Raw genomic sequence first — 13,629 nt, 5'->3', positions numbered from 1 at the left:
GGTGTTTCAACGAAACACAGTTGCTTCGCTCTCTTTCGAGCAGATATAAAAATATAAATCCTTATATGTTCTTCGAGCACATTGTTCTGCTCCAGCCGAATGTGCTGTAAAATAAGGGTCATCTTCTGTTGTACGCAGGCTCAACATTCGGGACCAATGATTTGCTCTGGTCCAGGGTCTGCCCTGCTTCAGCTGTCTGCAGTATATTCAGAAGGGCTGTTGTGACTTCTCCTCAGATGCTTCAGCAGTCGGCTTTATGCAATTTGACCCACAAAACCGCCTCTTTACATAAATCATGACTTGGTAGGGCTTGCAAAGGAGAAAGAGAAGCTTTTTTTTCAGGCTGAAAACAAAGAGAAGGTATAAATGTGACAGGTAGCTGGTGCCGTCCCACTGAGCCTCTGCAGTGCAAAAGCACTCTCCTCGACTCATTTATGATTCACTGCCCTTTGTCATCCACCCCCCCTCCCCCCCTGCTCCCGCGAAGAAAGGGTAAACAAAACAAGAACACGGACAAACAAACAAACAAACAAGGCCTTCTTTTAAACTGACGCCGGCATTTCTGAAGAGCAGGTGCTGTAGTTATGATTGATTTAAGCTGCAGTGTGCATTCAAAGAGAGCGAGAGGCCCGAGCACATAGACGTGCACATGAGTTCAAGGAGTCTGTTAAACGCGTTCCTCCTGCGGCAACGCTTGCCTTTGACTGATTCAAGAGCAGCAGTCTTAACTCTGTCACAGCAAGGGTGTCTGTGATGCTTGTGGGTAGATACTCGACTGTAAGACACCTGTTAGCACACACACACACACACACATACTCACAAAGGAGGGCACAATAAGTACCTGACCTCCTTTCCCTTAACCACCTGTTTACTCAAGAGCTGTATTTACCCATATTCACACTTTTTCCACAGCTCCTCTGTGCCACATAACATATTCTCTGCATGTGTATGAAAATATTTCAGTGCCCTATATTTTCAAAGCATCTCACTAGTCCAGGATTTGTTGAATGTTCAGAACCGTGCTCATGCAAAGCTCCTGCTCAAACACCCAGCGACTGTATGAGGAAATAGTATCCTGGCACATATACAGCGTATGGGAGCTCTGTTCCCTTATGGCCAGCTGAGAGGGATGAAGCTTTGTGATCCTATATGTCCTCCGGATGGGATGATTGAAATGCCAGGCAGATATGCGTGAGGGACAGAGGTCAGGATAAAGGAAATGGAGAGAGGAAGGGAGGGATGGACAGAAACAGGAGGGGAGAGGGAGGGTGGGAGGTTAAGGGAGGATGACGACGGGCGGAAAGATGTAAAAAGAAGCAAAGAGGGGAAAGGGGGACTAGGGGCAGGGATCACTAATGAAAGTACCCTGCTGTTTTCTCAGCTGTTCTACTCGGTGCCCTGAGTAGTGCTGTGTACAAGGCCAGAAATGTCTTGCTATGCTGAAAAGATCATCTCTACCTCTTCCTTACACTCTCAAACACACACTCAGCAGGAACGGTGAACGAGCACACCTAAAAACCACATCTTGGTGTCTGACTTGAAGCCTTGGTGACACTGAACAACAGGGCTGGTGTGGGACTTTGGGCCTTTTGGGTTTTTTTTGTGCTCCTCCAGCACCTACGGGTGTTATGTCAAGAGCTTGGCACACACAATGACCCAGGATGGAGAATGGGCTTCTGGGAGCATATTCACAAAGACTCGAATCAGAAAAATTAGAAATCTACTCTGGAGTTGCAAGAAGAAAGAAAACCTTTCTGCGAGAAGAGCTATGACTCAAAGCCAATAATAATAACATTGTCATGGGTAAAATCTATACTATTTTTCTGCGCTGAGAGGAAGCACAAACGCACAATGCACACAGCTGGTAACAGGCTGCAGATGAAAGCCAATTTGGTTTCTTTGTGTAACCGAGAGCTTCAGTTGGACCACAGGTCCCTGCGGAACAAAGACAGAAAGAAGCGAGGGAGAAAGAGGAAGAGATCGAGAGTGAGAGAGGGAACGAGCTGGGCAGAGAAGAGATATGGGGGGGGGGGGGCTCCCTGGCCCACCTGGGCAAACAATAGCAGCGAGATGAGAGTGTGGCTCAAGGGCCCTCCCTGTCCCTAAAGTACACAGCTGTTGGTTGGGGCAGGCAGGCATGATCAAAACAGCCCCGGTCTAATTCAGGTGTTGCACCTTCAGAAGCACAGGGACAATTTTTGGAACAAGAGCGTTGGTTGCTATGGCGACGGCCCGCAACAGAGAGAGAGAGACTCTTTTTTAGAAGTCATGTGAAATGATGTGTGTTAATGTTCTTCATTCATTCTGTCAAAGAAACACGCGGAACAGAAAGCGGCTACAAAAGCTCTGTACACACTTTTAAAAGGTGCAAGGACGTTTCAGATGCCTCTCCCGCTCACATGAGAGCATTATGTTGTAGTTTATTTGCATGTTGAAAGCCGCTCGTGCAGGATGTGGGGTTAATGGATTTGTGTAAGATGTCTATACTGAACCTTGATTTCTGCATAAGGCATTCAAGCCTTCAATGTAATACATACAAAAAACATTTTGTATCCGCTTTCATGTCAGCCTCGGTTGCTGTTGATTAGTCAAAGTGTAGTAGTGTTGGTGAATGAACAATGAAATTCTGCTTCAGGGATGGTATGAATGTTGATGGCAAATAGAGTCTGCTTGAAGCCCGTATGTATATGTAAATGCCATCATAAATAGAACCACAGATGGGGGGGGGGGGGGGGGGGGATGCATTTAATTCCCTTTCGCTGCGTACAAGGGCAACACTGTGGCAGGATCTGGAAAGATGAGACCCGGAGCACACAGTTATAGTGAGAGCTTTTAATAAGGTGCAGCCAGATCTCATCTTTGCAGACCCTGCCTCAGTTGTCCCGTCTGCAGAGGCACCGGTTTGTGCGTAGACAACAACACCGTCCTTGTTAAAAGAGAAGCCATCTGTTTGATGATATATAGATTCTGGCTGTAATGAAAGGCTAGTGTGGCAGGTGACGCTGCCTCCCTGACGTCACTGCCGTGTTTAAAGGGGTGATGTGAGTTATGTCCGGTCCAAGCTGATAACACACACTGCGAAGCCGTGTTCTCTCCGCTCAGTGATAGCCGGTCGGGGGGGGGGGGAAACCCTGAGCATGTGTTTACTGTATATATGTGTGTGTGTGTGTGTATTGCGCAAATACCTTCCCGAAATGACTCGATCCTGAGGGGCCATTTGGTGGTTTGAGGATGTGAACAGGTTGTGTGTATCGGGACAGGACATAACCTCTGTGTGTTATCAGCCAGTCACATGCATGCGTGCACGCCAAATTGTCCGGTACGGATGAGAAGCTACTGTTCACATTTAAAGTGATTAATTTGCCTATTCTTCTTTTGTTTCTTTTTCTGTTCTTTTTTTTTTTTATCGCAGTGATTCTGCTTTTTCTTCTCTTTGTTATCTAAAATCTCCCAGAAACATGTTTTTTTTTACCGGTTTCCTCTGTGGGCTGATATATAGCGTCTTAATGCTCTTTGGTGCCTCCCAGCTCGTGCACTCAATAACCAGCTGAACTCAACAGACAATCCGACGCTCCCCGCTCATAAAACACTGGGATTAGTCTTCAAAGCTCGGTGGCAAAGCACACAGGAGAAGTTCATTAGTTTGCGCCTCTCTTTCTTGTGAAATTTAGCAATGTAGCAGTTTCAATATAGAAGTAAATATAGCCGTTTTCCCCCATTCGTGGCTGCCTGTATGCAGCCGTGATGTCGAAAGCAACGGGTTTGCACAGAAGTCGACTAGAACACCCTTGAATGCTGCCCCATTCCTAATGCTAACCCTTTTAATATTTAACCAGGATCCAATACAGGAGTAATTATTTTTCCAAACAAATTACGCCTCAGGCCAAAACCGCCGCAATCTGATACACCACAGCGATACATTCTCTGTCACAAGGCACTATTAGTCATTTTAAATTATTTATCAAGCTTGGGTGAAATAGGATTTGCTTCAGACCTGTTTTATGACGAGCATACTGCTTGAACAGAATCTTGAGTGGCCTTTATATTCCAAAAAAGCAATTTCTATGAAAAGCTGCTCTGGCTCATCCTCAAAAACCCTGGAGACGTCCATATGTGAGGAGTTCACTGAGACACAAGGTCAATAAAAGAATGACGACGCTGATGTTTTCTGTGGAAAACAGCCCCTTCTTATGATATCTAAACACGATCGCTATGAAAGACTTCACCCCAGACGACTGCACAATGTTAACAGATAGCGACATCAGATCCTTTGTGTTGATAAATGTCATTTCATACACTTCCCTCTTTTTTTGACCCATACATTTCTTAAATGGTTAAAAAAACTTCAGGGCTGTGTTATGTATCTTCAAACCTGAGATACTATTTTGTTGTTGCCAGACATTTTCCTTTTCACAATTCCCCCTTCACTAAAGCAAAATCTATTTTATAAAACATTTCTGATCCTGTCTGGAAAACCATAAATGTGAACAAAGTCAGGCGTTAATGATTGGAATCTGAAAGTCACATGGTGATGTTGCTTTATGACTTTATGAGTGGTGCTGAAAATAGCCTGCGTGGTAAGAACAGAGCCTCATTTAATTCAGCCTTCTGCAATGAAAAATAGCAACATTTTTATAGAGCGACAACTGTCACCATGAATATGAGCTATGTTTAACTGGGATGTCGAGTGTCTTCTATCAAACGCGATCAACTCGTTCAAAAGGGAGGGAGAGGCGGGACATAAAAGCAAGCGGATAGAATCGTTAAAATGGCAGTTAGTGGCAAATCAAGTTATTGTGTGGAGCTAGGGATGATACTAAATGAAGAGAGAGAGAGATAGGGGGGGGGGGGGGGTGTCATCAAAGCCTCTTTTTTCCCTCTACACAGCAGCCCCAGCTGGTTGGCTGAGCGATGGAGAGCTCTGCCCACTTGCCTGCTGCAAATTAGCCAAACTATTTACCCTTGTATATGCACATTAGCAAATTCCTCCAATTGAGAAAACAAATGCATCTGTTTTGTTCTGTTGAAAACTTCATGGGAGCCTGCATGGGCCTCTGCACACCAGGCATTCTCTGTCAAAGTGGCAGTCAGTCCGAATACACACACGCACACACACACACACAAACACAAACACACACCTATAAACACACACACACACACACAAACACACACAAACACAGCCAGCATGGAGCCAATTGCAGGTCCCTGTCGGGCCTCGCCAATCCCCCCAATCCCCTCCCCAGCTGGACAGCTCCAGCTTGGATCAGTTTCTCTTTAGTGTCCCTCCTTCCCTCTGTCTGTTTCTCTTTACGACAATCGCTGTTTTTCTCTGTCTTTATAAGTCTCTCGCTCTGTGATTGGACAACTCTGAATTTCATCAATACTCTCATGACCTCCCCATGAATTCAGGGTCCCAAAATGAACATTTCTTTTTTTTTCCTTTCGCAAGTCCTCATCGCCCTTGTTGCATATTTTCCACCCTGGTGCTAGCTTTTAAATATTCATGCAAGTGGATGGAAGAGGTGAGGGGGGGGGGGGGGGGGGTTGAAAGGAAGGTGAGGGGAGGTGGGAAAGAAGAGAAAGGGAAGGAGGGCGGGAAGGAGCCCAGGCAGCGTGCAGCGGTGGGGGCTACCCCCTTTCTGGAGCTCCCTGCGGAGGGATGGCAGGCATACAGGAATGGTGGAAGGGGGGGATCAACAGGGGGCCTCATGATTTATTTAAACCTGGGGGCACCTGTGCCAGTCAGCCGCTGATGGCAGCCATCACCCTGCCATCCCACTGGTGCTTGACTCCGGAAAAGAAAGACAAATCTGTGGCAAGCAGGAAAATTAATATACGACTAGTGCTGAGGGAAATTTCACCCGTCCAGTTAATGATTTTCAGACTCAAGTGAGAATTTTTTTTCCATTGTTCTGTGGTCGTAACCCCACAGTTGAGTCTGGACATTTTAACGACCTTCCACTCCATTTTCTCCGTTAGCATGCGCTGTTATGCAGCGACTCGGCAAACACCTTTAAGGTTGAGCAAGTTACCTCCATACATTACCCACCTCAAAAGCTCAGGTGAGGAAAAATCCTATGTTTCAAATCAGCCAATCAATATAGAGCAGCCTCCCTGAGCTTAAGTGGGCGGCTCACTGTATTTTATCAAGGCAGCTTAATTTCCGTCAGCTTAATATCCTGGGAAATGTATGGAAATTGAACTGCGGAGGAGAACAAAGACAAGTAGCCAGGATGAAACGATGTGGTGAAACTCAGAAAGCTCTGTCTTATCGTCGGAGCACACAGTCCCACACTAGCAGGAGTGCACAAACACACACACACACACATGCACCACACACAGGCGCCACACACACACACACACACACACACACACACACACACACACACACACACACACACACACACCCAGGGTAGCATGTCAGGGTAGTGTATTGATTGGTGCATCCATGAGCTAGGTGGCCAACTTCACTTTTTCCTTAAGAGTTAAATAATTCTCATTTGTTATTTGCCAAAATGACTGGAAGCGGTTGACTACTGTATATGTTCCAATGCATATGCTTGACAACCAGCAGTTAATTAGCTTAGCTGCTACATGTCTCCTGCTTGCCGGCTGCTCCGCTGAGACACATGGAAGAGCTGCCCAGAGGCAAATTATAAATGAGAAACAGGTTATTAGGATTCTGTCATGCATACTAAGGTGTTATGACTGTCATAAAGAGCACAGAAGTGAATGCAGGGAGCAGTAATTACCATTTTAGGGGTATTTCTTTTAGTATAGGCCTATGATTTCTGCAATTACTGTCAACAACAACAGGATGGGCCAGGCCCTGAGTGGTCACAAGATGGAAATATATAAAGCTACATTTAAAAAACAAAAAAACAAACAGAAAGTCAGCAGAAAAGTCACAACGTGCCACAGCAGCCACGCAGTCAGGCTGAACTTAATGAAAGCTCATCTGCATTAGTAATAATCTGCCAAGGCCTGGGGGGGAAAGAGCCCTGTTCCAGTGTTCCAGGTGCTGGTGAGGAATGCAAAACAACGACCTTCTATACCGCCCCCCCCCTCCGTCCCTCAACCCTCTTCTCCCCCATTTCCCTTCCAATGGAAGATACTTTCTCGAGGATCTTCACACAAACAACTCCTACACTACTAACAGCGCAGCTGCCGCTGAGCGCATCTGCCTTTCCGTCCTTTTCTAATCCATCTTTCCTCCGTGGCAACCCGATCCTGCCGTTTCCTACCTTTTTCTCCATCTGTGGCACACACACTTGAAACACACGCTTCACAGAACAGTAACTAATAGCAACCTCATTCATTAAAAAAACCCTTGATGTTTCACACGGAGGCAGGGTAAATGTGCTGGAACGCCTGCCCTGTCTGTCTGGTTGTGCACCGCTAACAACAGATAGAGAGATAGATAGACAGGTGGGGCAGGGGCTCGTCTTACACTCAGCCGCCTCAACTCCCGAGCAGCGACTGCACCACCCCTGATGGAGACGGATACATATTTCATCAGTTATTAAGGCTTCGACATAAGCCCGGCGGTGTCAGAGATCCTGCTGTAGCATCAGCTGCACCCATTTTTACTGCCAACATGAATAAAAAAGAAACAGGCTCTAAAAGTAAAGTGCGGAGAGTTCCATAATCTGAGCTTTTTGTGAAGTTTCCATCTGAATGCATTAGGATCTCTTCTGCCAGAGGCCTTTCGCTGCACACTGATAAGCGTCGAGAGTACACAGACATTGGCCACTTCAGATCGCTGGGGACATCAAAAAGCTCTTTCCTCCCTCTCAGACACTGTTGACTCATTTTCCTTTCACCCACAATGTCTTATAGGCTAATTCTTCAGCCTCTACTGCTGTAGTGTATGCACCACGTAGGTTTCTCACACGTGTAAGTTTGAAGTCTGTGATGTGTGCAGGTACCAGCTGGCAGGTGCTGACATGCGTGCAGTATGTGCATTACAGCTTCAGGCTTCCGGGTTGTTAATATCAAGATGTTTAATTACTATAGCAAATTGATCTTTCCCTCTGTCTTGTCGCAAATAGGCAAGACTCTCTAAAAACTGCCACTGTGAGAAAGCTTGTCTGTATGTGTACAGAAAAAGGGCTTAAATCCGTGGCGGCTGCATGTTGTCCCCCCTCTTTCCTGTCTAATATCTGTCCATCCGATAATAGCAAAAAGCCATAAAAAAATAAGAAAAAACTATGGCAATGAAGGCGAAATCTGTTCGGCTGTTCTGAACAGCCACACTCGAAGGTGGGGTGAAAAGAGAGGTGCTAGACTCGATAATGAACTATTTAAATATTGGGATAATGGTGCACGCTTTCAGACTCTTTTTCTCCAAGAAGCCGTTCATAGTGTTGCACTATTAGCACACACAAAAAGTCACAATGAAAAGAGCTCTTTTTACGGTCCAGGAGAGAGCAAGTTCTCCTCACATCACTGCCTCTACCAGCAGCCACCACAAGCCCGGCTCCTGCAAGCTGCACTGCCTCAGGAAACTCAACATAAACTTAAATAATGTCTTGCTGCATGTCACCCATCTCATGGCCTTTACCTGATGAGAGAAATAGGACAAACATACCCAACTGGGACAAGACAATAATCCATTTATCTGGCAGAGGGTAGGCTTGACTAACCGGCTTACCTGTGACATCATTAGCTATAGGCAAGACACAAGAAGGGTGGCAGGAAAGGAGGGGAGGATAAAAGAAGTGGGACCAGGGTTGGGGTCACAAGTTGATGTATTGAGGACGTAAACGCCTCACAATGATGAAGAGACACCGTAACAGAACACACGGGTAGGTAAGGTAGAACTACATTCAAATAATAGTGGGGAAGGCTGTATTCGGGTACATTGGCACCGAGCGTAGAAGCGCTACAGACAGGCCTATTTGACAAGGACAGATGAGCTCAGCTACATGAGCCAGTATTCGCGAAGCACTGAAGCGAACAAAGTTGAAACTCTAAGCGCCCTGAGAGCTGTTCTTGCAAATAGCACATCACTTGTTTACCTTGAATCCTGGTGTTTAATTTGCATGAGTCAACCTTGTGGAAAATCCATAAGTCATTTGCAAGGCTCTTACAGCACATGCACCCAAAATGCAAACAGCCATGTGTGAGGGATATAAAAATTCCTATCAAAAGTGAGTGATAATGGCTTTTGTATGTATAATGTCTGCAATAGGCCTCGAATGACTCTTTCTTCATTCTCATGAAAATAACTCACAATTCCTCCTTACCATACCTTACCATACCTTATCATTTCATTTCATCAACCAAAAACAAGGCTCGCGAGAAAAACTTAAGCGCACCAAGACAAGAGTCCAATATTTTATTTAACAAGAATCAAAGAAGACAAAGGGGGGATGTTTTTGCTATGGTGGAGGATATAGAGTAACACAGAGCCAGCAGGTTGGAGCTGGCAAATCCCACCTGTATGTAATCTCTACCCTGTAAACGTACCGTCTGCAGAAACAGAGACTATCCTGCAATCTTCTCATCTGAAATCCTCAAAGATGGTTTGATGTTCACCTCTAAGCCTTTGAACTCACCATGAACTCTACCCGCAGCCCAAGTTTGTTTGTTGCCCAAGCGGCATGCGATGCTGAGACACCCGGAGTGCTCCTCTCCCATGAGCTCATTCTTTGAATTGAATTGCAAGACTTGCCTCATTCCTCACAATGAGACCTGGTAAAGCAAACACACTCTAGTTGTTGACATGCTGTACATGCACAACATTATGCGGTGCAGAAAACCCTGTGACACACACACACACACCACTCCCAATGCCACAAACTGGTTTTGGTGGCTGGTGGGTAATTTTCTGGTTATTGTCAGCCTCTCTTTCGCCTCCTCCGCTGCGAAGAGGAAATGAAGGGATGATCTCTCCGCTCCCCTCCACTCGTCACTCCCCGAGAAAACAAACAGGAACACTTTATGGCCTGCATGTTGACCTGCAGCCCAGGAGCAACAACAGGCTACTAGTGGTGTTTACTTCAGGATGAGCTACTTAAACGGATACAACAGCACTGCTCTGTTGGCACAAACAATCCTGTTCCCATGCAGGGACCTTAATATATTGTAGTTTTAAGAGGCGGTTGGGGAGAAGTGTGTATAAAATACAGTTCAATAAACACTATAGCTCAGATATAATAATACTCCTGTCAGATGTGATAAAAGATCAGGATCTGAGGATCTCTTTCTTTCCCGAATGCAGCAGTTTAAATCCCATTACTGTTCACTCAAAGTTATCTGTACTGTTAATCTTGCCAGCTTCCTGTTTTAACAGGAAACAAGGGTCTTCAGTGTAGCACATTTAAAAGACCAGTGATAAAAAAGTAAAGATGACAAAACCAAGCTAAGAATCCACTGAACTTCTCTCGACAGAACCTACACTATGCACAGTTGCAGAGCCACCACCTGGCATTCGTCTATGGGTGTAGGTGTGTTTTTTACGTGTGTGGTATGATGGCTCACACACACACACACCTGTTCTCCCTCGACCCCGGCCCCGGCACCAGGCCTGAGCACCAAACAAAGGTTGTCTTAGTACGGACATGGACACTGTTTGATTCCGCGCACTGTTCCGCCCATGCTGCCTCCGCTGAAGCCTAAACATGCTGTTTGGTATGGGCAAGAAAAGCGTCTGTTCAAGAAGTACTGGGACAAGAAAAAAAAGGCCTTCCCAGAGACTCATCTGGTTCTAATGCAGGGCCCGCTGGTGTGGATTACAGGCACATATTACAGGAGAACTCAGGCTGACCCCTCATCTCTATCCCGGGGGAAATGGGAGCCAGCTATGGTGATGGGGGGCTGAGGGTCCAGGGCAGGCTGCCATCCCACACGATTGGTGCCCTTCTTCAATGAGTGTTTTTCAAAATCAGGAGAAAGCACTTTCTTCCCCAGAACCTCTCCATGACACTAAAACAAGTCATCGCTTCAAATATTTCCTGCGGTGTGTCACATCTTTACCAGAGTTTCACCAAGTTCTGGAGGAACTAAACAGGCCTTTGACAATCTTCAAAGTAACACCACAACATGCTTGTTTTATCACACTAAACACAATAAGCGGCTGGCTACACAGCAAGCCTTTATTGTTCTATCCCATATTGGAAGGGGGGTTAACTACGGGGGTAAATAAGCTAACAGGAAAGGCAGAATCAGCAGCAGCTCATAAGGCTGGCAGCAAATCTGGGTGTTTGGCCAAATAATCAGCTCAACCAGGGAAACATTCCTATTAAAGCTGGGATAAATCAAACAAGATGCAGAATGCACAATGATCATCCAAACAAAATGAACAGGAACAAACAGAGGGACATATCTCTTTCTCATTGTGCCATTTCCTCTTTTCATCAACAATGTTACATAAAATGCCTAAATTAAGTCTTGCATATCCATTTCACAACAATAAAATGATCATATCAAAGCTGCAGCTCTTACCTGTAGTATCTGGACTGTAGATAAGTGGAGCAGACTGCTTTTGACACATGGCTGGCGGAGCCAAAGTCAATGACTTTGACCCTGTAGGGCTGTCGAGACGGGTCCACGAGCATGATGTTCTCCGGCTTCAGGTCAGCGTGGATCAGCCCCAGGCTCTTCAGTTTCATTAGCGCTGTGGCCACCTGCTGTAGAACGGGTCTGATGTATTTGAGCGGCAGGGGGCTGAACTTGTTCTGCTTGAGGAAGTCGTACAGGTTCTGCTCCAGCATCTCAAACACCAGGCACGTGTGGTTCTTGTGCTGGAAGCACTCGTAGGCCTTCACAAAGTTGTAGTCATCTGCATTCTCCGTGCTGAGACGTGCCAGGATGCTAACCTCGATCTGACCCTGCCGTGCATACGACGGGTGGTTTTTCAAGATCTTGACGGCCACGATCTCGTTGGTGCCCCTCTTCCAGCACTTGACCACCTGTCCAAAGGTTCCCCGTCCCAAGAACTCCAGCACTTCGTAGGTGTTGGTCATGGAGCAGAGCACCTCATGCTGCACCAGCTGGTAGTCCCCCTCACTGTTGGAGCCGCTGTTCTTGGACGTTGCGGTGGAGGTGGCGGTGGCCACCGTAGCCACCGTGGCTCCACTGGCTGCACCGTTCTGGATCATCGATGGGCCGTGCTCTTCAATGATCTGCACACTGCTGTTGTTGTCAAGCTCCTCACTTTTGCGTTTAAGCCCACATCGCTGGTAGGTGTCGAGGAGACTGACCGTGCTGCGGCGCGTGAGGTTGTGAACACCGACCACGCCACCCACACCACTGCCACCGCCGCCGCCTCCACCACCGCTGCTGTTGCTGTTGCTGCCTCCACCCCCGCTGCCCAGTAGAGACCCCACGGTCCCCGAAGTGCTGCTGGCTGAGGCGACCACAATGTGGGCCGCGCTGGCTGGGAAGATGAGCGCCTGCTCGTAGGGCAGTGTGGAGCTGGCGACCTGCAGGGAGCTGTTGATGCCGAGGGGGCCAGTGGCGGCCGACAAGTTCTTGCTGCTGTTGTGGCTGTAGACTTTGCTGTAGGTGCCGTACCCTGTCATATCCCAGTTACAACTCTGCTCCACCTTCAGTTTCTTCACGCTAAAGAAGGCACTTGATTGGAGAGTGTGAGGGGAGAACACTTGCACTTGCGAGGCCATACCTGTGACGAGAGGGGGGCAGAGGGGAGGAGCAGAGAGGACAGGAGGGGGATGAAAGTGAGAGGTTAGGAAATTGAGAGTGTCTGAAACACGAGTGGTAGCCAGTAGCTTTAAATAAAGACAGCTTGGGTCAGAGCAGGTCATTAAAACTCCAAGCATAAATGCTGATGCGTCAGCATGTTAACCTCTTGAACTCTTTAACATCATAGTAAACTAACAAGCATTAAATGACCTTCGAACTGTCATTAAGCATTTGCTGCTTTGGCATTAAATTATTTCTATGCAAAGTACTATTATCTCTGCATCAATAAAACTGGTGGGAAAGGGATTGGGTTTTTTTGTACACGATGATATGTTGTTTCTGATATTGTTATGTAACATAAATAAAAGCCAGAATGTTTAGCAGAAAGATAAGCAGGTTTAGATTGAGTTATGCAAACCACTGGTTCATGCTGAGGAAATGCCATTTCCCCACTGTTCCCATCTGCAGCAAAGTAAATAGGCTGAGTGAATACTAAAAGAGCACCCTTTCATGGGTCACTGCACAGAGAAAGCAGAGCGACACAAAACCGTACACAAAAACAGGCGCACAAAAAAGTCTGAGTGATTGCAATTTCCTTCCCCAGCACTTGCATTTATTGGTACACAATTACTCACTTTGGGGAAGGTGGAGGAAGAAATGTCGGTCAAGTAACTATGAGAACAGGAGAGGGGCACTGAACTCCCTCTCAACTACAGATCCCGAAGACAACAAAACAAAAGGAAAACTGCAGCGAGGCTGTGCTCTGAACTCCTGGGAACAGGCTGCCTCAGAATAAGCAAAAGCTTCTCCAAGCAAACAGCCCAAAAATAGTCCCTTTCTTTATCTCTCGCTTTGCAAACAGACTTGTTTGTAACATTGACATGATTATTACAGCACAAGGAAGATTATACGATACTTGTAGTAATGCTGTGTTTAAACAGTTTCCAGTAAACACAAAATGAGTTCACTGCTAACAAACTA

General features: G+C 46.4%; 1 protein-coding gene across 4 annotated transcripts in view; it reads right to left on the bottom strand.

Annotated features, from left to right (window-relative positions):
• hipk2 (homeodomain interacting protein kinase 2) overlaps positions 1-13,629 on the bottom strand; it is a 69,460-nt gene that overhangs the window by 39,667 nt on the left and 16,164 nt on the right. For all 4 annotated transcript variants that reach the window (XM_076081648.1, XM_076081647.1, XM_076081646.1 and 1 more), the window contains exon 2: positions 11,449-12,628. In XM_076081648.1, the coding sequence (XP_075937763.1) occupies positions 11,449-12,628 (1,180 nt within the window). The remainder of the gene's footprint in view (positions 1-11,448; positions 12,629-13,629) is intronic.

The sequence above is a fragment of the Anarhichas minor genome, unplaced genomic scaffold, assembly GCF_050575085.1.
Source record: "Anarhichas minor isolate MPS153535 unplaced genomic scaffold, ASM5057508v1 ptg000083l, whole genome shotgun sequence".
NCBI lineage: Eukaryota > Metazoa > Chordata > Actinopteri > Perciformes > Anarhichadidae > Anarhichas > Anarhichas minor.
The sequence above is the reverse complement of the archived record's forward strand: the minus strand, read 5'-3'. Positions and strand labels throughout refer to the sequence as shown.